The sequence below is a fragment of the Ursus arctos genome, unplaced genomic scaffold, assembly GCF_023065955.2.
Source record: "Ursus arctos isolate Adak ecotype North America unplaced genomic scaffold, UrsArc2.0 scaffold_6, whole genome shotgun sequence".
Classification (NCBI taxonomy): Eukaryota; Metazoa; Chordata; class Mammalia; order Carnivora; family Ursidae; genus Ursus; species Ursus arctos.
In genome coordinates, this window is record NW_026623078.1 from 24,785,517 (window position 1) to 24,810,762 (window position 25,246).

A 25,246-nucleotide genomic window follows, 5' to 3' on the forward strand; every position below is an offset into this window, starting at 1 on the left:
GGAAAACTAATAACCTTTGGCTTCTTCTGCTTCTAAAACCTAAAGAGTGATGGGTTTGATGCTTCTTGTTCCTTTTCCCTAGAAATATTTTATCATCGTTTCCTGGATATTAAATCTTTTTTTTTTTTGGTGTTTTTTAACTTGTTTTTTTTTTAAATGCTGTGTCGTGGTGCTTTAGCCTTCTGCTATCTTGATTTTTTTTAGTACATCAGATATTTTTGATCAGAATCTGTATAATTGAAGCTAGATGTGGACAGCACTTTTCAAATTGTGTATCCAGCACAGCTACTTAAAATCCCAAAGGGACTTACGGTTCAATAATATTTGTGAGCTGTTTCTTTGCATCTTAGTAAAGCCTGGATAGTGCCCCCAAAACACCAGAAATAAAATTAGATTGTTTTAGTGGTTGTCTTTCCACCTGACTTAATTTATTTCCATCTTAGAGGTCTCGCTATTCAGGATTCTGGTTTTATTTTTTAAAGGCAGTGTCAGTATAAGAGATGAGTAAGGCAAAAAATCCCACAAAAACACTGGCATAAAGAATTTTGAATGTGATATTCCATTCTGCTGCTGAATCAATACTTAATCGGTAGTAAATAACATTGGCAGAATGCCAATCCATAAAATAAACCATGAAGTGCTATAGACTATTCCAGTGCCTAATGTGCTTCTCAGGCAAACAGCATTAAATCAAGGTATGGCCCTTCTTAGTATTATACAGTTTAGCTCCTATATGATGATTATTAAATAAAATGGTTTATTTTTTATGCACCCGCTATGGGTCAAACATTGTGCGAGGCCCAGTTGAGTAGGGAAATACATAAGCATAAATTTTAACACGCAATACTAAGTTTTTGTGTGTTTTTTTATAATAATTTTTATTTTGTTATGTTGTCACCATACAGTATATCATTCGTTTGTGATGTAATGTTCCATGATTCATTATTACACAATACTAAGTTTTATGACAAATGCAAATAAAGAAGTGTGTTATGGGTGCCTAACCCAGCTTAAGGCATTGGAGAAGAGGCCAAGAGGAAGTGGTCACTGCGTTAAGTACTGAAGGACGAATAAAATCAGACTGTGAGGAAAGGAGATGCTTCAGAAAAAGGGAACAGCATGTGCAGTCATAATGGCAAGGGAGTACAGACCCTCAGGAAAAGGACCAATATTTCAGTGGGAATAAAGGTTTAAGGCAGACTGACAGAAGGTAAAAATTTTAAGCAGGTCGGCCAGAAACAAACCATGAAGGAACTTATCCCATAAGCATCTGGTAGAGGAAGGGAGCATGGCTCTCTGAATTCCAAGGAAGGAGAGAACTATGTAACCTTCAAACTGTTACAAAGCCATGAAAAGTACATGAAATTAACTAGTCACTGGCTAAATACCAGTCACAGGCCTATCTGTACAACAATAGGGCAAAAATCACCAACTTTTTAAGACAGGAAAAACACAAGATAAACTATAACATCTACCACTACCAAATTCAAACCTTTTGATTGCACTACCTCTTTGCCTTTAAGTGGTAGTAAGATTTCAGAAGTTTATCCGGAAGCCGCCACTGAAGGATTTTAAGCAGCAAATCAGATTCCTGTTTTTAGAATAAATAAGATCAGATTTATTTATATTACAAGGACATTGAGAAGGCTGAATTCAAGGTAGGCCAGACTGAAGGCAGGGAACTGTTCTCATAATTTAGGGGACTAATGACAAGAGCCTGAACTTTGTCAGTGGAAGTGGTCATAGAGAAATTTAGCAGATACAACCAACAGAATTTGCCTTCCAATTGAATAGAAGAAAACTTCTAGGATTGCTCCGCCGAAGTTCTGACATAGGCCACTAGAAGAATGAGGGAAATGTAGGCTAAGAAACATAGCAAAAGGTCAATTTGGTGGGTGAAAAAGAGAAAGATGATTTCATCTAGGGACATTTTGAGCTTTCAGAGCCTCTGAGACAAGTAGGTGGAGATGTCCAGAAGGTTGTTATAGACATGAGTTTGAAGCTTGAGATAGACATTCAGTAGTCACGGCCTTGCACTAGATCCCATCAGGCTTGCCTACTCGAGAATATTGTTCCAGCTTCTGCCTAGCTGGCCAGACACAAGCAGAAGCCAGTTCCGACACTTTCCATCTACTTTGCTGGCACCATTCACCCTGTCGCAGCATTCCCCTGCAGACCTGTTCCGCCCAACCCAATCACACCCAGCAGGCAGCCTTGGTGGGGACCAGCATCCCCCCTCAAACCCACTACCGCCCCACCGGCACCAGGCAGACAGTTCCAGGCAGGGCCAGCACCCCTCCAAAGTGACTCCTACCCTAGGGTGCTAGGGAGCCAGCCCTGTCTACCAGCATGCCTGTAGCAGTTGTGGCCAGGTCTCTCATCCAGCCTTGCGGGGAGCTAACCCCACACACCAGGAAGCCCACAGCAGCTACAGCTGAGCGTCTCGGCCAGTTAGTTACACCAGGAGCAAGCCCTGCCCGCCAGTCACAACAGGAGAGCACATGCAGCCCACACCGAAGACACCCAGGAGTGCCCAGGGAGGGCGGCACTATGGGGCCTCACAGCATGCCATGTCCATAAGGCCACCTCTTTCAAAACCAGGAGACATAGCTAACATACCTAATACATAGAAAAAAACACAAAATGAAGCAAAGGAGTATGTTGAAAAGACAAAACAAAACAAAAACCTCAGAAAAGAACTAATCAACCTGATCAATTAATGGTTACAAAGGCCCTCACTTGACATGAGAGAAGAGAGGGTGAACTATGTGAGAACTTCAACAAAGAAAAACAAAATATATAAAAGAACCAGAGATGAGGATTACAATGACTGAAATGAAAAATACATGAGAGGGAATCAAAGCAGATTAGGGGATGGAAAAGAATGAATCAACAATCTGGAAGACAGGGTAGAAAAAGCACCCACGCTGTACAGCAAAGGTTGTTTTGTTTGTTTGTTTGTTTGTTTGTTTGTTTAAATGAGGAGGGAGAGGTCTAAGATAGCAGCACAGGAAGACCCCGAAGTCACCTCCTCTGTTGGACACTGAATTCATGCCGGCATAGAGAATAATTCACCTGAAGAAAAACTGAAGGCTGACTGAACAGCGTCTGCCCCACAAAGGAGAGACAGAGGCATGGTAATGACAGGCACTCCAGCCCCAGTGCTACGAACTTCAGCAGAAACGGATGTCACTGACAGGCCCCACCTGTGGATTCACCAACTGGAGCAGCGAAAAAACAGTTCAAAGGGCAACAATACATAAGTGAAGGAAACCCATCTTCCAACCCTAGGACATCAGCCAAACAATGAGGGAACCGCTTAAATCCTTTCTGACATCAGAGCTGCTGGCTAGTGCCATTGTTTCCATTTCCTCTCCACCTAGATGGTACAGGTGGAAGCAAGATCTTAGCACTCTGGCTAGCCTGCCAGCACAGCAAGCCCTAGTCCACACCACCTCCAGTCCTCCCCCACAAGGTGGCTCCCATATTCACACCCATTCCAGCTCCAACCATCCCACCAAGGCTACTCTGGCCTGCACCCACCCCAGCTGTAGCCATCCCACTGGGGCAGCCCTGGCCCAGATCACCCTGGGCCCCACCAGCCCCACAGGGCAACCCCAATGTGGAAAGCCTTGAGACACCCCTGGCCCATGCCCCACCAGCTCTAGCCATCCTGCCAGGGCACCCACGTGTGGAACACCCAGGACACCCTCAACCAAGCCTGCTCCAGCTGTCCTGCCTACAGTGCCAGGCACACACAGGTGGCACAGGGGATATTCCCACACAAGGCTACACCTTCAAGGCTGGGAGAGGTAGCTGTTTTGCCTAATTTATAGAAACAACCACGGAAAGGCAAGTAAAATGAGACAGAGGAACATGCTCCAAAGGAAAGAACAAGATAAAACTTCAGAGAATGAACTAAATGAAATGGAGATAAGCAATTTACCTGAGTAAGAGACCAAAGTAACGATCCTAATGATACTCACCAGACTTAAGAGTGGAGGAACTCAGCGAGAACTTCAATAAAAAGAAAATAAAAATAAAATAACAGAGTTGAAGAATACAATAACTGAAATGAAAAATATGCGAGAGGGAATCAACAGCAGATAAGAGGATGCAAAAGAATATATCAGTGATCTGGAGACAGGATAATGGAAAGCACTCAAGCTGAACAGCAAAAAGTAAGAATTTTTTAAAATGAAGGTAGGTTAAAGGACCTCTAGGACAACATGAAGCACTGTAACCTTGGCATTATAGGAATCCCAGAAAGATAAGAGAGAGAAAAGGGGGCAGAAAACTCATTTAAAGAAACAATATCTGAAAACTTTCCTAACCTGGGGAAGGAAACAGACATCCAGCTCCAGGAAACACAGAACCCCAAACAAGATGAACCCAAGCAGGTTAACCTCAAGACACATAATAACTAAAATGTCAAAAATTAAAATTAGAATCTTAAGACCAAAATAGAAAAGCAACTACTTATACACAAGGAAAACCCCACAAGGCTATCAGCTGATTTTTCAGCAGAAACTTTGCAAGCCAGAAGTGCGCAAAAGAAAGAAACCTACGACCAAGAATACTCTACCTAGCAAGGATATCATTCATAACTGAAGGAGCAATAGTTTCCCAGACAAAAGTTAAAGGAGGGGGCGCCTACATGGCTCAGTCAGTTAAGGATCTGCCTTCAGCTCAGCTCAGGTCAGGATCCCATTGGGCTCCTTACTCACCAGAGAGCCTGCTTCTCCCTCTGCCGGCCGCTCCCCCTGCTGGTGCTCTCTCGCTCTCTCTCTGACAAATAAATAAATAAAATCTTTTAAAAAAAAAAATAAATAAAACTTTAAAAAAATTTACAATTGGACAGCTACATGCAAAAGAATGAAACTTGCCCACTCTCTCACACCATACGCAAAGATAAACTCCAAATGGACAAAAGACCTCGATGTGAGACAGGAATCCATCAAAATCCTAGAGGAGAACATAGGCAGCAACCTATATGACATCAGCCAAAGCAACCTTTTTCATGACACATCTCCAAAGGCAAGAGAAACAAAAGATAAAATGAACTTGTGGGACTTCATGAAGATAAAAAGCTTCTGCACAGCCACCAAAACAGTCAACAAAACTAAGAGGCAGCCCACGGAATGGGAGAATATATTTGCAAATGATGTTACAGATAAAAGACTGGTATCCAAGATCTACAAAGAACTTCTCAAACTCAATACACGAGAAACAAATAAATCATAAAATGGGCGGAAGATATGAACAGACACTTTTCCAATGATGACATACAAATGGCTAACAGACACATGAAAAAATGTTCAAAATCATTAGCCATCAGGGAAATTCAAATCAAAACCACACTAAGATACAACCTTATGCCAGTTAGAATGGCAAAAATTGACAAGGCAAGAAACAACAATTGCTGGAGAGGATGTGGAGAAAGGGGATCCCTCCTACATTGTTGGTGGGAATGCAAGTTGGTACAGCCACTGTGGAAAACAGTGTGGAGGTCCCTTAAAAAGTGAAAAATTGAGCTACCCTATGATCCAGCCATTGCACTACTGGGTGTTTACCCCAAAGATACAGATGTAGTGAAGAGAAGGGCCATATGCACTCCAATGTTCATAGCAGCAATGTCCACAATAGCTAAATCGTGGAAGGAGCCGAGATGCCCTGCAACAGATGACTGGATTAAGAAGTTGTGGTCCATATATACAATGGAATATTACTCAGCTATCAGAAAGAATGGGTTCTCAACATTTGCTGCAACATGGACGGCACTGGAGGAGATAATGCTAAGTGAAATAAGTCAAGCAGAGAAAGACAAGTATCATATGATTTCATCTATGGAACATAAGAACTAGGATGATCAGTAGGGGAAGAAAGGGATAAAGAAAGGGGGGGTAAACAGAAGGGGGAATGAAACATGAGAGACTATGGACTATGAGAAACAAACCGAGGGCCTCAGAGGGGAGGGGGGTGGGGGAATGGGATAGACCGGTGATGGTTAGTAAGGAGGGCAAGTATTGCATGGTGCACTGGGTGTTATACACAACTAATGAATCATCGAGCCTTACATCGGAAACCGGGGATGGACTATATGGTGACTAACATAATATAATAAAAAATCATTAAAAAAAAACAAAAACACAAAAGTCAGTTGCTTTCCTATATATGTACCAGCAATGAACAGGTGGACTTAGAAATTTAAAACACAGTATCACTTACATTAGCACCTCCCTAAAAAAGAAATATATAAATATAGATCTTATACTGATTTTATTATGAAAAAAAGTATACAACTCTTATGAAATAGATATTTCATGTTCATGGATTGGGAAATGCAGTGTGGTTTAAGATACCAGTTCTTCCCAACTTGACCTATAAATTCAATGCAATCCCAATCAGTCTGATTCTAAAGTTTATATGGATAGGCAGAAGATCCAGAATAGCCTGCACAATATGGAAAGAGGACAAAGATGAAGACTGACACTACCTGACTTACTATAAAGTTAACAGTAATCAAGTGGTTGGTATTGGCAAAAGAATATACAAATAGATCAATTGAACAGAATAGAGTCTGGAAATAGAGCCAAACAAGTATCGTCCATTGATTTTTGACAAAAGAGCAAAGGCAATGCAATGGACAAAAGATGGTCTTTTCAACAAATGGTGCTAGAACAACTGGATATCTACATGCAACAGAAGGAATCTAGACACAGACCTTACACCCCTCACCAAAATCAAAGGGGACCATAGACCCAGGTGTAAAATGCAAAATTATACAACTCCTAGAAGATAACAGAGGAGAAAACCTAGGAGAACTTGGGGATGGTGATGACATTTTAGATGCAATACCAGAGGTGTAATCCATGAGAGAGATTGGATAAATTAGACTTCTTTAAAAACTAATGCTCTGTGAAAGACCATGGCAAGAGAATGAAAAGACAAGCCAGAGACTAGGAGAAAATACTTGGCTAAAGGCCCATCTGATAAAGGACTGTTAGCCAAAATATACAAAGAACTCTTAAAACAATAAGAAACAATTCAATTAAAAGATGGGCAAAAGATCCAAACACATTTCACTAACGACCTACAGATGGCAAGTAAGCCTATGAAAATAGTATCTTTAGGGAAATGTAAATTAATGAGATACCACTATTAGAATGGCCAAAATCCGCAGGAACGCTCACTCCGTGTTGGTGGGAATGTAAAATGGTACAGCCACTTTGGGAGACAGTTTGGATGTTTCTTAAGAAACCAGACATAATCCTATCTTACAATCTTGCAATTACACTACTTGATATGTTCCCAAAGGAGTTGAAATTTATGTCCGTACAAAAATCCACACACACATATTTGTAGCAATTTTATCAGTAATTGCCAAGACCTGGAAGCAACCAAGATGTCTTTCAGAAGGTGAATGGATAAATATACTGTGATACAACCAGACAGTGCAATATTACTCAGTGCTGAAAAGGAATGAGCTACGAAACCATGGAAAGAGACAGAGGATTCTTGAATGCATGTGTGTGAAAAAAAGCCAATCTGACCAGGGTACATACTGTATGATTCCAACTATATAGCTATCAGAAAAAGACAAAACTGTGGAGGCAGCAAAGAGATCAGCAGTTGCCAGGGTTACAGCAGAGGGAGGAATGAGTAAGTGGTGCACAGTGGAGTTTTAGGGCAGTGAAGCTGTTCTGTGGATACCGGCATAGTGGATACATGTCAAAACCCATGGAATGTACACCACCAAGAGTAAAGCCTAATGTAAACTATGGACGTTGGGTTATCGGTGCGGGTTCATCGACTTTAACAAACATACCACTCTGGTTGTCGATAGTGAGGTAAGGTATGAGTGTGTGGACAGGAGGTATACAGAAATTCTCTATTTTCCACTCCAATTTACTGAACTTAAAAATTCTTGTAAAACAGTCTATTTTTGTTTTTTAAAGCAAGTGCATTAGTGGTAGCGTATATACAGAAGTCAGAAAACTATATTTTTGGAGTGTTAGAAAACGACATCTCATTCAGTAAAATGTAGTTATTACTGCCTAAAAAAAAAAGCTGTACATTTTAAGTATCAGAAATTTGAATATCACTTATAGGGTAAATGATAGTATTGTGTCAATGTTTAATTTCCTGAATGTGATAATGAAACTGTGGGTATAATGTAGGAGACAGTCCTTGTTCTTAGATAGTACATGCTTAAGAATGTGTGGATGAAGTGCCATGCAACTTAGTGGTTCCAGAAAAACAAGCACCGCCACCATCCCCTGTATAGAAATGTGGCAAATGTGGCAAAATAGGAAATGGTGATTTTAGGTATTTATGGTAATATAATTATAACTTTCCTTTAGGTTTTAATTTTTTAAAATAAAGAGAAAAATTCTAAGTGTTATGAACTGTTTATCTCCATGATCACTAGAGAGGCTGTGATCAAAAAGACTGATAATACCAAGTGCTGGTAAGGATATTGGGAAACTAGAACCTTCTTACAATGGTAAAATGATAGAACCACTTCTGAAAATGGTTTGGCAGTTACTCAAAATGCTAAACATAGAGTTACACAGAATATCCAGTAATTTCAGTCCTAGGAATATACCCCAAAGAAATGAAAACATATGGCCACAAAGACATGTACACGAATGTTCAAAGCACAGTTAATAACTGCCGATTAGAAACAGTTCACATGCCCATCACGTGGTGAGTACATAGATAAAATGTGATATATCCATCTGATGGAGCACTCCACAGCAATAAGAATGAACTGATACATGGTACGACATAGAAGAACCTCAAACACATTATGGTGGAAGACAATATTACATTGTATATTCCATGTATATGGAATCTCAGGAAAGGTAAATCTCAGCTTGAAAGCAGATCAGTGTTTACTTGGGGCTGGGCAGGTGGGAGTTGTAAATGATTGCCTGTGAGCACAAAGGAACTTTTTGAAGTGACAGAAATGTTCTAAAACTAGATTGTAGTGATGACTGCATAATTCCATAAAAGTTATTGAACTGTGTACATTTTAGTAGCTGAGTTTTATTACATGTAAATAACATCTTAAAGCTATTAAAAAAGAGAATCTTGGTTTAGCTTGGAATAAAAAGATTTGAAATGGTGGATGTTTAAGATTTCTTCTTTGTGTGGTCTTCCTAGGTGCTTATGGCGAGACATATCCTGCCATTGAAGATGACATCCTCCCCCCACAGTCCCAGCTGCCCTCAGCAAGGGAGCGCAGGAGAAACAAACAGAAAGTACTGGACCTTGTATGTATGAAATATCTTCTTCTTTTTTACCTTTTCAGTTTAGGAGAGGTCTGGGTTCTGGCCCATGCTAAATTGGTATGGTCCACAAGAGACTCATTTTAGACCCAAAGACACCTCCAGATTCAAAGTGAGGGGGTGGAAAACCATTTACCATGCTCATGGACAGCAAAAGAAAGCTGGGGTGGCAATTCTTATTATCACACAAATTAGATTTTAAACCGAAGACTGTAAAAGGAGATGAGGAACAACACTGTATCATAATTAAAGGGTCTATCCAACGAGAAGATCTAACAGTTGTAAATATTTATGTCCCTAACATGGGAGCAGCCAAATATATAAGGCAATCAATCAATAACTAAATCAAAGGAACACACTGATAATACTACATAAGAGTAGGGGACGTTAACACCCCACTCACTGCAATGGACAGATCATCTAAGCAGATGATCTACAAGAAAACAAGGGCTCTGAAAGACACACTGGACCACATGGACTTCACAGATACATTCTGAGCATTCCATCCTAAAGCAACAGAATACACATTCTTCTCCAGTGCACATGGAACATTCTCCAGAATAGATCACATCCTAGGTCTCAAATCAGGTCTCAACTGGTACCAAAAGTTTGGAATCATTCCCTGCATATTTTCGGACCATAATGCTTTGAAACTGGAACTCAATCACAAGAGGAAAGTTGGAAAGAACTCAAAGACATGGAGGCTAAAAAGCATCCTACTCAAGAATGAATGGGTCAACCAGGAAATTAAAGAAGAATTTAAAAAATACATGGAAACAAATGAAAATGAAAATAAAACTGTTCAAAATCTTTGGGATGCAGCAAAAATGGTCCTACAAGGGAAGTATATAGCAATACAAGCCTTTCTCAAGAAACAAGAAAGGTCTCAAATACACAACCTAACCTTACACTTAAAGGAGCTGGAGAAAGAACAGCAAATAAAGCCTAAACCCAGCAGGAGAAGAGAATTAATAAAGATTAGAGCAGAAATCAATGAACTAGAAACCAAAGAACAGTCGAACAGATCAACGAAACTAGGAGCTGGTTCTTTGACAGAATTAATAAGACCGATAAACCCAAAAGAAAAGAGAAAGGACCCAAATAAATTAAATCATGAATGAAAGAGGAGAGATCATGACCAACACCAAAGAAATACAATTATAAGAACATATCATGAGCAACTATATGCCAACAAATGAGGCAATCTGGAAGAAATGGATACATTCCTAGAGACAAATAAACTACCAAAACTGAACCAGGAAGAAATAGAGAACCTGAACAGACCCATAACCAGCAAGGAAATTGAAGCAGGAATCAAAAATCACTCAACAAACAAGAGTCCAGGGCCAGATGGCTTCCCAGGAAAATTCTACCAAATATTTAAAGAAGAACTAATACCTATCCTTCTGAAGCTGTTTCAAAAAATAGAAATGGAAAGAAACCTTCCAAACTCATTCCGTGAGGCCAGCATTACCTTGATCCCAAAAGCAGACAAAGACCCCACCAAAAAGGAGAATTACAGACCAATATCCCTGATGAAATGGATGCCAAAATCCTCACCAAGATACTAGCCAAGAGGCTCCAAAGGTATAGTAAAAGGATTATTCACCACGACCAACTGGGATTTATTCCTGGGCTGCAAGAGTGGTTCAGCCTCTGCAAATCAATCAATATGATACAGTACATTAATAAAACAAAGGACAAGAACCATATGATCCTCTCAATAGACGCAGAAAAAGCATCTGACAAAATACAGCATCCTTTCTTGATTAAAACTCTTCACAGTGTAGAGATAGAGGGAACATACCTCAATATCATAAAAGCCATATACGAAAAGCCCACGGTGAGTATCATTCTCAGTGGGGAAAAACAGAGCTTTTCCGGTAAGGTCAGGAACATGGCAGGGATGTCCACTCTCACCACTGTTGTTCAACATAGTACTAGAAGTCCTAGCTTTAGCAATCAGACAACAAAAAGAAATAAAAGGCATCCGAATAGGCAAAGTAGTAGTCAAACTCGCACTCTTTGCAGGTGATATGATACTCTACGTGGAAAACCCAGAAGACTCCACCCACAAATTGCTAGAACTCATACAGGAATTTAGCAATGTGGCAGGATATAAAATCAATGCACAGATATCAGTTGCATGTCTATACACGAACAGTGAGACAGAAGAAAGAGAAATTAAGGAGTCGAACCCATTTACCATTGCCCCTAAGATACCTAGGAATAAACCTAACCCAAGAGGCAAAAGATCTGTACTCCAAAAACTATAGAATACACATGAAAGAAACTGAGGCAGACACAAAGATAAGGAAAAACGTTCCATGCTCATGGGTTGGAAGAACAAATATTGTTATAATGTCTATGCTGCCTTGAGCAATCTACACATTCAATGCAATCCCTATCCAAATACCATCAACTGTTTTCACAGAGCTGGCACAATAATCCTAAAATTTGTATGGAACCAGAAAAGATCCCAAATAGCCAAAGGAATGTTGAAAAAGAAAACCAAAGCTGGTGGCATCACAATCCTGGACTTCAAGCTCTATTACAAAGCTGTAATCATCAAGACAGTATGGTAGTGGCACAAAAACAGACACATAGATCAAGGGAACAGGACAGAGAACCCAGAAATGACCCCGTGGTCAACTAATCTTTGACAAAGCACGAAAGGATATGCAATGGAAGACAGTCTCATCAACAAATGGTGTTGGGAAAATTGGATAGCCACATGCAGAAGAATGAAACTGCACCATTTCCTCACACCATACACAAAAATAGACTCAAAGTGGATGAAAGACCTAAATGTGAGACAGGAGTCCATCAAAATCCTAGAGGAGAACACAGGCAGCAACCTCTTTGACCTCGGCTGCAGCAACTTCTGGCTAGACACGTCTCCAAAGGCAAGGGAAACAAGGGCAAAAAATGAACTATCGGGATTTCATCAAGATAAAAGCCTTTTTATCATCAAGATAAAAAGCAAAGGAAACAGCTGACAAAACCAAAAGACAACGAACATAATGGGAAAAGATATTTGAAAATGTCTTATCAGATGAAGGGCTAATATCCAAATCTGTAAAGAACTTCTCAAACTCAACACCCAAAGAACAAATAATCCAATCAAAAAATGGGCAGAAACCATGAACAGACATTTCTCCAAAGAAGACATCCAAATGGCCAACAGACACATGAAAAAATGCTCCACATCACTCGGCATCAGGGAAATACAAGTCAAAACCACAATGCGATACCACCTTACACCGGTCAGAATGGTGAAAATTAACAAGTTAGGAAACAGATGTTGGTGAGGATGCAGAGAAAGGGGAACCCTCCTACACTGTTGGTGGGAATGCAAGCTGGTACAGCCACTGTGGAAAACAGTATGGAGGTTCCTCAAAAGGTTGAAAATAGAGCTACCCTACGAGCCAGCAATTGCACTACTGGCTGTTTATCTCAAGGATAGAAATGTAGTGATCCGACGGGGCACCTGCACCACAATGTTCATAGCAGCAATGTCCACAATAGGCAAACTATGGAAGGGGCCAGATGTCCATTGACAGGTGAATGGATAAAGAAGATGTGAGATATATATATATATATATATCTATATATATATATATATATATATATAGATATATATATATAATATTATCCATATATATAATATTTATATTATAAAATGGATATTATTCAGCCATCAAAAAATGAAATCTTGCCATTTGCAATAATGACGTGGGTGGAACTAGAGGGTATTATGCTAAGCGAGATAAGTCAGTAAGAGAAAGACAATTATCATTATGATCTCACTGTTATGTGGAATTTAAGGAACAAAACAGAGGATCATAGGGGAAGAGAGAAAAAAAATAAGACGAAACCAGACAGGGAGAGAGGGAGAGAAACCATAAGAGACTCTAATCATAGGAAAAAAGTGCTGAGTGTTGCTAGAGGGGAGGAGGATGGGGGGGTGGGGTAACTGGGCGATGGACATTAAGGAGGGTAAGTGATATGATGAGCACTGGGTGTTATGTAAGACTGACGAATCACAGGCCTGTAACTCTGAAACCAGTAGTACATTATATGTTAATTGAATTTAATTATACTTAAATAAAAATAAAATAAATTGGTGTGGTCCAGCAAAGAGCGAGCACTTGCTCTGGACAGAGGTGACCATAAGTGTAAGGGTAGGCTCTACCAAGAAATATCTCCCTAACTTCAGTCAGGTCATTGACTTCTAGTACCCTGGCTTCTTTGAGGTAGTATTTTCCTATCTCCTAGTGGGGGTATAAGCCTAGTAGCACCTGGCACAGAATACTCTGCAACCGTATCTTCCTCCTTCCTTGTTGTAGAATATTTGGATTTCAGAGAAGGTACAAGAAGCAACTGGTAAACATTTATTGCAATGTCTGCTTTAGCCTCTTAGACATCTAAGTCTACTATATAGGCATCTTTTGGTATTTTGGTCAGGTAACCTGTCAAAGGTCACATTCCACAGGAAAGCTGATATTCAACTCATATTCTTTTCATAGAATGTGTGTAAATGTTTTTAAAGTATAACCAGTAAAAAGCCCTGGTGATACTGTTGAGATACGTACTTTGTTGAGTAGACAACTTTGGGTAAATTCTTAAACTGTGTTTTCTTATATATGTGATGTGGAGACACAGACAATATATATGAACCATTAGCACTGACTCAAGTCCACAAAGGACAAATGGTGTTATTAGCATTATTACATGTATAGCTTTACCAGGTGGCAGTAACTTGTTTCCCCAGCAATCATCAGTCTACTTTCTGTCTCTATAGTGTTGCCTTTTCTGGATACATAGACATGAGATATGGTCCAGTTTTAGCATGTCAGTATTTGGCTTCTTTTTTTTTTTTTTTTTAAAGATTTTTTATTTATGTGACAGAGAGACAGCCAGCGAGAGAGGGAACACAAGCAGGGGGAGTGGGAGCGGAAGAAGCAGGTTCCTAGCCGGGGAGCCCGATGTGGGACTCGATCCCAGAACGCCGGGATCACGCCCTGAGCCGAAGGCAGACGCTTAACAACTGCGCTACCCAGGCGCCCCCAGTATTTGGCTTCTTTTTATTGCTCAATAATACTTCTTTAGGGGTATTCCACATTTTGTTTATCCATTTAACACTGGGACATTTGGATTGTTCCTACTTTTGTGTACAAGTTTTCTGATGATTTTCATTTCTCTTGCAATATATACCTAGGAATAGAATTGTTGCATTATATGGTAACTATGGTTGACATTTTGAGGAACTGTCAGACGGTTTCCAAAGTGGCTACACCATTTTTACTCCCGTCAGTACTAGATGAAGGTTCTAGTTTCTACATCATGGCAATACTTGTTCCTGTCTCTTTTTTATCATAGTTACTACAGTCATCCTAGGGAGTGTGAAGTAGTGTTCATTGTGGGTTTGATTACATTTGCCTAATGATGTTCAGTATCTTCTTTAAAGATATGTCTATGCAGATCCTTTGCCCATTTTCTAATCAGGTTGTCTGTTGATTTGTTATGTATTTGAGACAAAAGTCCCTTATTAGATGTATGATTTGCATAATGTTCTCATTTTGTGGGTTGTCTTTTTTACTTTCACGATGGAGTCCAACTTACCAATCTTCTATCATTGTGCTTTTGGTGGCTTATCTAAGAAACCATTACCTAACCCAGCATCATCAAAATTACTTGTTTTCTTTCTTCTACGGGCTTTTATAGTTGTGCTCTCAAATTTAGGTCAGCGATCCACTTTGAGTTAATTTTTGCAATTGATGTGAGGTGTAGGGGTCCAAATTCATTTTCATGTGGACAATCCAGTTGTTCCAATAACATTTGTTGAAAAGGCTCTTCTTTCCCCTAGTGAATTTTGTTGGCCCTTTTGTCCATAAATGTAAAAACCCCTGGTGTGTATTCCTGGGCTCTATTCCATTGACCTGTAGGTCTGCCTTTATGCCATTACCACCCTGTCTTCATTACTGTAGCTTAACTGATTCTTAGCCCCTGTTGTTTCACTTTTTACCTTTTTGGGTCCTATAATTCCCCACCTTCACCCAGCCTGGCAATATTTAAATATATTTATTTATTATCACAAATGCTGTATCTTCACCTGCATGAATAATCACCAGGAGTTAGAATATAAATGCTACAGGCTTCCATTTATTTTATTCCTTACACTATACATTTACCAGGGGCAAGAATATTTTTAGGTGCACTGATTTATATCAATGATCGTTTCTAAAATTCTCTTTTCTAATTATAGGATAACAGTCATCCTAATATGCCACCAGATGGTCTCTCTTTAAAATCTGTGTCCAGTATAAATATTGATCAGCTTAGAATGAAAAATGAGGAACGGATGCGAAGACTGAATGAACTTCAGAATAAACCGATTAATACAGGTAAATGGCCAGTCTTAATGGACTACAGCACATCCGTAAGAACTGAAACCTGTTTCCAGGGAAGTTTTCACTGTTGGCTGGGGGTGGGGATGGGTGGGTTGAGTTGAGGGGAGATGGAATGACTTGAAATCCCTTTGAGTTGTAAGGCCTAGACATAGACCCTATCCATAGACACTACCCAGGAAAACCTGGGCTCAGGATCAGCTTTGCATCAGATTCTACCAGAGAGGGTATGCTTTTTTGAGTGGATTCTATTTTTTTTTCTTTCTTTTTTAAAGATTTTTGTCAGAGCACAAGCAGGGGAACAGCAGGCAGAGGGAGAAGCAGGCTCCCCAGCAGGGAGCCTGATGCAGGACTTGATCCCAGGACCTTGGGACCATGACCTGAGCCAAAGGCAGGTGCTTAACCAACTGACCCACCCCGGCATCCCTTGAGGGGAATCTAAACAGATGAAATTTTTATTAAATATATCCAGGCTTGCTTCGCTTTCAGCAGGGAGAATGCTGGTTAGCGTCAGGATATCACTCCCCTTACTGAAGTGAGCGATTATTAGAAATTGACAACTTTGAGTTCTTTTGATAACACGTTATAAATTTATAGTACTACAGAGAATTTTTTTTTAACTTTTTTGCTTGGCTTTCAATGCCATAGACAAAAGCAAAGTAGCCTCAGTTTAATGCTTCTTTTTAGAGTAGAAGCCAAGGTTTAGTGTTTCCCTTAGGGCCTCACCGGTCTCTCGCTGCTCGGGTGACCAGCGGGTGGAAGTGTGCTCAGCAAGCACAGGCAGGACGGTTCCCTAGGCAGCTCGCGAACCAGCCCCTCCCTACTAGTTTTAGCAAACAGCAGAGTGGTCTTTTGGGACAATTCCCTTTAGTCTGTTCAGCTACATACAATAATTTTCCATCTTCAACACTTTATTAATTTGAAACTATACTCAATCTCTAGCAGTCAAGGTATCGTATGTTCTGGTGGCAATTCCATACCAAACACCAGCACATATGGTAAACTGATGGAGCAGTACTTTTCACATCATACTTGAAAAAATGTGGACCAGTGGGAAACAGTTCTTTAAATCTGCACTGAGGATTACCTATTCCTCAATTTCTTTTAGAACCAGTAAGGGTTCTGAATATTTAACAGGGACATAGTTAAATTGAGAAAAATAGAGCATTTGAATAATCTTATTTTATAGGTTTTCAACTTCTAAACTTTTTAACATTGTCCTTTCAAACAGGAGCTTTTTGGTACGATGTGGATTGATTGCTTATTAAACTGACTGCACATATCCCTTTGAAGGGCTAATCCTGCACAGACCGGGAAATGTAATTAAAAAAAAAATGACATCACAGGGTAGGAAGACAGATTTTCTTATTATATCTAATAAGTAAAATACAGAGATAGCTGAGTACATTCAATTAATGATACTTAAATTAAGGACCTACCTTTTAATGGAGTAGACCCCAACCTCTTAGATTAGCTGCAAGAATGGAAGTAATTTCATTTCCTGTCTACCTGTCTAGCGCTTTCCTGAAAGGATTTCATTTCCTGAGAGCATTGTTAACAGGTTTGGAGTATTTCTAAAATTTTGCTGAATTTAAAAGTTTTTTAAGATTATGTACACTTCCACAGTCAACAATGTTTGGCACCCCCCACTTTGCTCTCTTTGGCATCCCTGTGGGTGTTGGTACTATGGAGTCACCTGTTCACTTGACCGTTTTCTTCCTACCTCTAAAAAGAGGGGCCTGGCCAAAACAGTACTGTGTATAACAATACTATGGAGAAATGCGGGGCTGGGACGGGTTAAATTACAGGAAGGAGATCTGTGTTCGGTTCACCTCCTTGCCACCAGTGTTACCTGAGTCCTGTTCCTCTTGCCTCCTTTAGACGATGAGAGTTCACTGGTTGACCCCGATGACACGAAGCATGTGGGGGACGATGGATCAAACTCTGTAGCAACTGAGCCCTGGCTCCGCCCAGGCACCTCAGAAACGCTGAAACGATTCATGGCTGAGCAACTGAACCAGGAGCAGGAGCAGGTTCCTGGAAAACCAGGCACTTACAACTGGCAGGGCCTGTCTACTGCCCACGGTTAAAATAAATCTGTATTGGACCCAGCAGTGCCTTTTAAGGTGAAAGGAATGTCAAATCTGAACCTTTAATAATGTGTGCTACTTTTGGCCCCTATGTGGAAGTTACTTACGTGAGTTTCATCTGTATATAAGGTGTATTTTTTCCCATGATGATGTATAATGATGTATATTATGTACATAAATAAAAGGCAATGATTAATTTATATAATGTAGAATTATATACAATTATTTTTGCACAGTTTTGCCATAAATTGGGGTGGTAATGAACTCCTGGAATCAACTACCATATGTGCATTATTTTAAATTCTGCTTGTAAGATAAGGTGAATAAAACCAGTGTCTTTACTGTAACACCTGAATACGCTTGTTGTATGTACATTTGCCATTGTTTTCATTTAATAAATACATTGGTTGTAGCTGTATTTCAGTTGCTAGGTAATGAATCAAATGTGCTAGTTATTTATTTCCATGTCATTTATAGCTACTCCTTCAGTATGCGTGATGGGGGAATCATAACTGATTTAGTCCCATGAGCCATACACTAAATATTACATCTTTTTGCCTCTGTTTATGCAAAGGAAGGCACTACGCTAATTTATATGACTTAACTACTACTTGATAGAAATTGTTTTTTATATCAATGAATGTCAGTTTCTTATTTTAAATGGAATTGAGGTTTCTAGACAAGGTGTTTTAGAAGTTGAAGACAGGACCACCCAGGGGCCAAGGACAGACACTGGAATCCTTGCTGTGCCACCATGGACCCTTGGATAAGTGAGTCAATTTTCCTAATCACTCCATAAGTGGTACCTTTAAAAAGGTAAGGATTAATTCGAATTCTGAAATAATTCTTTGGTCTTTAGCATTAAGACGGCTGAGAACACCCCCAGCACTACTACTGGCACATTTCCACTGATGGAACTAATGGCGGACAGGATAGACAAGTTTACTGCAAGTGTGAAATTTCTCCATTTTGAATTTTAGCTACACATTTTATACTCAGTTTTGTAACCTAAGCATTGTTTATTTTTACTGTGAAGATTATTCCTCTTGTATCTTCATTTGCAAGGATCATTAAAGCCTCTGTCTCCTGTAGGGGGTCCTGATCCTGATACTACACCATAAAATAACAAACCACCAAGTCATTTGAACACTTACCCATCAGATAGATTGGAAGGTCATGGTGGCTCCCAGCTACCAAGGTGGGTGACCCCCAGAGCCCTAGCATCCAGCTGAGTGTGCACAGGGCTGTCTGGGGGTAGTAAATATGGTACACCTATAAATGCATTGTTCAGTAACTCATCTAAGGTATGAGAGCAAAGACTGAGCAGTTCTATTTTTAAACACAATCATTATCTTGACGTGTTCCATTTTCCATTCAATGTCATCGTACCGCACAACTTGAACAGACTCCTAGGACACACAGTGCCCCCCTGACAAACTGCCTGAAAAGGGACTTCGGCTCTTTCTCTCAGCATTCACAGAGTATAGCCTTATTTTGGGTTATTAGTACACAAAATTTTAATTATGAATATCCTATAGCTGAGAAAGCACAATCCTAAAGCCAAAAGCTGGAAAGAAAATATCAGAACTAAAGAACACTGAATTTGTAGTTCTGGCCAAGTATATTCCTAAGTTCAGCTTTTAACAAAGAATCCATGAAACATGGGGCTGTAGATTACACAGGTTTTGATTGCACTGATGAAATAATCCAAAAACTTTATTGACCTATAACCTGATTAGAATATGCCAGATGAGAATCAATATTGTACAGAAAGTTGTACAGAATTTTTTACATAGAAAACTTTACATCTGTACCATATACATTTTATCCATCTGAAAAAATTTTCTACATCCACTGTTAATACGGAATGCTTGACAATCTTGTCTTTTTTTTTTAACCATCAGAGCACAATTCACAGTATGAATACATTTCCAGTAAATCTAACTCCCCCATCCATGCCAGATTTATTTTAACATATTCAACATTAAATTCTGTACATAGAGTAAAATCTACATCAAGCCCCGCCACCCAAAAGAAAAAAGAAAGTGACAGCAACCTAGATTCATTTTGCAGTGATTCAAGTTTCGGTCCATGAAGGATCAACTCTATTTTAATGGCTCATCTTTAGAAGCCCTAAGAGAAGTATATTACAGGTAGTTAGGTCAGTAGGAGTATTTTCTACCTTTTTTTTGTTGTTGTTGATCATGACAACTGTCAGCCACAACAGCTTCCTGGGCATGTTAAACCCTCAAAATTACCAATCCCCCCCCAAAAGGGCAAAACCAAAACCCCCACAAAATAAAAAAAAATTTCAACCCAAATGTTTAGTGCATTTGACAAAATATTATAGGTATTTAGCAAATGAATAAGAAAATAAAGAAATTAAAATAAAACAGTGCAGGAAGAACTATATAATGTTTAAGATTTTTATATTACAGACCTGCATCTCTGTACATTTTTCACAGAAGGATGATTACCAGTATCTCAGATAGCCTGAGTGTGCAAAAATCTTCAGAATAAGAATACCATAGTTGCTAAATATCTTTTACCATGAACAATAATTTCTTCTTCCCCCCCCACCCCCCAATTATAAACATTTTATCCTTCAAAATACAGCTCTCCTGAGTTGTACTTCTTGCAGAAGTTCAAATCTTTACATCTATAGTTCTTTGGGTAAAGTTTTACTTCCACACCTGCTGAAAATATGTGGGGCTCTCCCTGCAGCCAAGGACAGGGAAGGACACATGAAAACAAGCTGACACTGTGGAAACAGGCTTTCTGCTCAACATGAGCCCAACATGACAAACAGAATCCACCAGATTACTAAATAGGGACTGGAGCGTTGCAAGTTTGAGTTACAGATCTAAGCATCTTACCAGTAACCCTCAGACACTGCAATGCAGAGAAACCATTTTTCAGGTGGGAAACCTCAGCTCCAAGGTCCTTTTAAAGAGCGGAGGGATGTAAACGCCAACAGAAAAATACCAAGTTGCCATCATTGCTTGTTTATTCCAAGTTCCTGTTCAGGTGGTTGTGATATCTGAAAAACTACTCCAATTCGCAGAAAAAATCTTCTAAGAACGGCACGAAGTTCAGGAATCAAGTCAAATTGCATAATTTCACATAAGAGAGGGTAGTAGAATGATGCATGAGCTTTAAACTGGGGGGAGAGGGGGAAATTTCTCCATTAGTAGTGCTTGCATTCCAAACCACAGCAGCTCAAATGCCTTTAGAGTCAAACCACTTTGGGGCCCGCACTGATCAGTGAAGACAGGAAACGCATCTGCATAAAGCAGGGACTATATTGATTATGGAACTGAAAGAGAAGTATTCAAAAGACTCACTTACTTAATACAAACATTCACTTATCTATCCTTATCTTGAAAAACATTTCCCATTACATTTCCTTGACAAACTTACGACAAACTTTTAGTATTTATCATTGTTTTTCCTGGATAATAAGCAAAAGAAAGAAGACAAGCAGGAACCACAACTGAGTTGTTATAAGCTACGGGTTATTGAAACAATCTTATTTGTTAAAGAAAGTTTTAATTTTTATGGAAAATTCTACCTAATACTGCAACATAAAATTGCAATCTCCAGGCAAAGATCAGACTTTCCACATTCAACTGATGTACTGTGGTCGTCTTTGCCAGAGTTCCTCAATCTCTGAATACAAGTTGCCTGCCTGTTCTCTCTCTGCTGCTCTCCACACCCCACAAGGGACTAGGCAGCAGTATGACCTATGACTAGGCACGAAAGCCCGCGGCAGAACAAGACAGACTGGGGTCTGGAGGCCTTCCTAGCCATGTGGCTGTCGATGCCTCAGCTCACTTCTCCAAGCTTTACCCAGCCCCGCAGTCAGAACGAAATGCATGTGGCCTAGAGCACATGAGTTGGCACGAACATCTGTACGGCACCAGGTGACACTGCACAGCCTCTCTGGGGCCCCGTACAGCACCGTGACTCCAATCGCAGGCTGCCTCACTAGGCATTTTTAAACCAATTCAGGGATCACGGCAACCCATTTCCAAGTATATGAACTATAAGGTGCTGTATTTTTTAAGGAGGGAAACGCATATTTTTGAAAACCTGAAATAGGTATTTATATTTAGTTACATATTTTTAATTTATCATTTCTGCTGGTTTCAAATTCTTAAATGAGTTTACGGCCCATTCGCTAGGGGCTCTGTGTTACAGGGAACCCATAAATATGCCAAAGGAATGGCTGAAGCCAGAAACAGTGTTGGGTAGGAGCAGAGTATAGGGCCAGAGGTTGGGCAGGGTGGCAGTTTTCAAAATGGAGCAGGAAAGACTTCAGGGGTCAGGGTGGGTACTGCAGGGAACTGCAAAGTGTGGGGGACCCAGCGGCTTGTCAGAGTGTCCCAAAGGATTCTGATTCCTTCTTTACTGAATCCCCTACAAAATTACTGCTTAGAGGAGAAAGCAGGGTAAGGAGGGAGAGGACTGAAGGGCCCAGGCGGAGCCGAGCCACCGTGGTCCAGGACAAAGTGGCAACACGGCCCAGCCTTTGCTGGATCTGCCTGAGCCGCGGGTCTGCAAGCTGACGCCCCTGCCTCCTGCTCGAGCATGATGCTGGTCAGGCTAGAAATGCTGGGCTGGAGAGGACATCTCATACTTACCCTATTGTCGCTTATCTTTAGAACTTTAGTTAGAAACAAAAGCAGTAAGTTAGTCCAGGCTTCCCGGTGACTCTCTGACGTTAGAGTAAGGAAGTAACTTAGGGCTTCGCTGCAGACACTGTAACAGAGAAGGCTCACTGTGACACGTGCTCTTAACTGCTGCGATGGGCGTTCACAGAGAAAGAGCAGCTGAGACGAGGCAGGGAGGGACTATTAACTATTAGGAACTGGTTAGAGTCTATCTGCTAACACGAATAGAGTGTCAACATGAACGATACTTTTCAAATAGGAAGAAAACCAGACATTAAAAGAAGCCATTGCAATGTATCAGGAAACACATTTTTCTAAAAGTGTCATTGAATTTCAGAGCCCCTGTGCGGTAGCACATGTACGAGCCTGGCGTCAAGACACGGGGGCCAAAATCTGGGGTGGCTCTTCCCTTCGCTCACTGAGACACTTCTGGGTCTTAAAGTCTCATCAGTAAAGGGGGAACAGGGACTAAGTCATCTCCTGAAGTTCTAAAATGTACTTAATTGGTCTCTGAGAACATCTATTCCCCGAGAATACATAAAAACACACTGCAGAAGACAGCATTCTTTCTGAATAGCATGTTTCATTCTTAGCATGAGTTTAAAATTTAAAGGACAGAATCTTAAGTGGTCACGAAGTAAAAAGAGAATGCGAAAAAGTAACACTAACAAAACCCCAAATATTTTTTCAAACTAAATGTAGGCCAGCAGGTTTTCACTCACATATGATCAGTTTGTAAAAATGCAGTTATCTGTGGCATGAAAGAGCCTAAAAACTCTGAAGTTTTAAATTTTAAGAGAGAAAACTTTCTTACTGTCCCACAGCAGCAACAACAGACATGATTTGCTCATGTCACTAACTGTGCAAAAGTGCGTCCATCTGTAAGACTGTATCTAATTTTCACAATCTCCTCCTTAGGCCCCAAGCTATTTCCACGGTCCTGCAGCGGGGCTGAGATGTGGACTCTGCCCTGAGTGCAAACCTAGTGGCCCTTTCCTACTCTGCACCACGCAGCCACATGGGTCAAAGGCAGAACGTGAGCCAAGAGTCTTACTTTAAAAGCCTCTGCTGGACCTCCTCCCAGGCACTAACCCGGCTCTCATCCATGTACATCCGGAAGAGAATGCGCAGCCCACACGCAAGGCTGCTCGTCTCCTGCTTCAGAAGGTTAGGTTTGGATTTGCCTTTGAAGCCTGTAGAAAAGGGAAGTTTCCGGTATTAATTTGGGAAGGCACCTTACAGAAGGACAAAACAGCCTCGTATGAAGGCACATTTTGTGTAGGTCCCGCTGTGGTATCTGCTGCTTACAAAGCAGAGCTGCCCTGAGCACAGGGCCTCCGCAGCCCTGAGAGTGGGACAGGAGTCACTCAGAGAAGGCACACCTCGAGACTGTGGGGGAGATCGAATTGGGCTGGAGGCCCAACTGGAAGGCGATTTCTATGTTTAAAATTTCCTCTCCTTTCAAGCTAGGGGGGATTTGAAACACAAAACGATGTTGACTTGGGAAAGCGGAACTCTTCAAATGAAATTGCACCTGAAAGCTCCAGCGGCTTACAGGAGGGCTCCTGGATGAACAGGGGCGGACCTCTCAGCAGTGAGAATGTTTCAAAAGGCCACCAGCACTGTGGAGGACCCAATGTGCACGAAAAAAAGGAACCTGGTGACTTTAGCAGGAGCAGTTCTGGTTGAATGGCAGTAACAACTTGGGTTAAATAAAGGGGAAAAAATATAGACTACTCTCCCCACAAGTTAGGTTGTAAAGGGAAGAGGATGAACAAAGCCATGGGCTTAGTTAGGAGTTAAACAATCATTTTAGATTAAATAAAATATGCAAATATAAAGTACCCAACACTATTTCAGAGAGTCTGATGTTCAATAAACATTAGCTTCCTTCTTTTCTTCTTCATATTCTGCTGCCTCTCACTTTTCCAGCACTGTTTTTTACCTAATAGGTGCCAAATAACTATGTCTTAAATAAAAAATTAGATGTCAGTTTGTTATACTTAATTATATATTATATTTATATAATTTAATTATATTATACTTAAATTTTCCAACTTGTTCAAACATGTGCCTCCTTCCCTCCCTCCCTCAAAACATTCACTTCCATTCCGAGGTGTGGCCACTCCCAGATAAGCATGGGGAAGTAATATGAATACATATGCAAGGATTTCCTGTTCAGGACCTTCACGCACTTTTTCTCATAAAAGGGCAGCTTTTAGTATACTGACAGTATCGACAGGGAGACCCAGGTTGGGCGAACAAGATGAAAAAATGGTCAAATCAGTCAAATAACAGATTGATTAAACAAGGGGAAAACAAATTTCCCCTAGAAATTAGCTTATTATATTACACATTATATTATACATATATTATATGCATATTATATTATTATATATTATAATAGGTTTATTATAGATCAGAGAAAGGTCTGGCTAGCAGACTGACTTCCTACTATTATTAAGGTAAAAAGTTCATAGAGTGAAATTCACACACCTGAATTATACAACAATGAATTCTGATAAATGCACACCTCTGTGCACACCGTTAATGGTGAACATTAAAATGTGATACTCGTGCAGCTTACCTGCTTTCCACAGAGCAGTCCTCTGTTCATTGTTGGAATTAAATGCTTTTGCAAATCTATGGGACTCTAATAAGCAGTCCAGTAGCTTAAAAAGTTGTTGTGATGTTAAAAAGCGGTACATTCCTTGATCTTGGGTATCAACTCGAACATCAAAGTCCACAGCATCTCTCTTTGGAAAACAAACCACCACAGC

The 25,246-nt window shown here is 40.3% G+C and overlaps 2 protein-coding genes across 11 annotated transcripts in view; one reads left to right on the forward strand and one right to left on the reverse strand.

Moving 5' to 3' along the window:
• The window catches only part of CSPP1 (centrosome and spindle pole associated protein 1), a 332,365-nt gene extending 314,133 nt beyond the window's left edge, over positions 1–18,232 (forward strand). For all 7 annotated transcript variants that reach the window (XM_057308135.1, XM_057308136.1, XM_057308139.1 and 4 more), the window contains 3 exons: positions 9,169–9,278; positions 15,562–15,700; positions 17,585–18,232. In XM_057308135.1, the coding sequence (XP_057164118.1) occupies positions 9,169–9,278; positions 15,562–15,700; positions 17,585–17,793 (458 nt within the window). In that variant the 3' untranslated portion in view covers positions 17,794–18,232. The remainder of the gene's footprint in view (positions 1–9,168; positions 9,279–15,561; positions 15,701–17,584) is intronic.
• A 1,244-nt stretch (positions 18,233–19,476) lies between these two features.
• The window catches only part of ARFGEF1 (ADP ribosylation factor guanine nucleotide exchange factor 1), a 155,344-nt gene continuing 149,574 nt past the window's right edge, over positions 19,477–25,246 (reverse strand). For 3 of the 4 annotated variants that reach the window (XM_057308132.1, XM_057308133.1, XM_057308134.1), the window contains 3 exons: positions 25,054–25,222; positions 23,521–23,659; positions 19,477–22,554 (listed from right to left, as the gene is read on the reverse strand). In XM_057308132.1, the coding sequence (XP_057164115.1) occupies positions 22,221–22,554; positions 23,521–23,659; positions 25,054–25,222 (642 nt within the window). In that variant the 3' untranslated portion in view covers positions 19,477–22,220. The remainder of the gene's footprint in view (positions 22,555–23,520; positions 23,660–25,053; positions 25,223–25,246) is intronic. The other variant, XM_026495932.4, reaches the window with a different exon arrangement.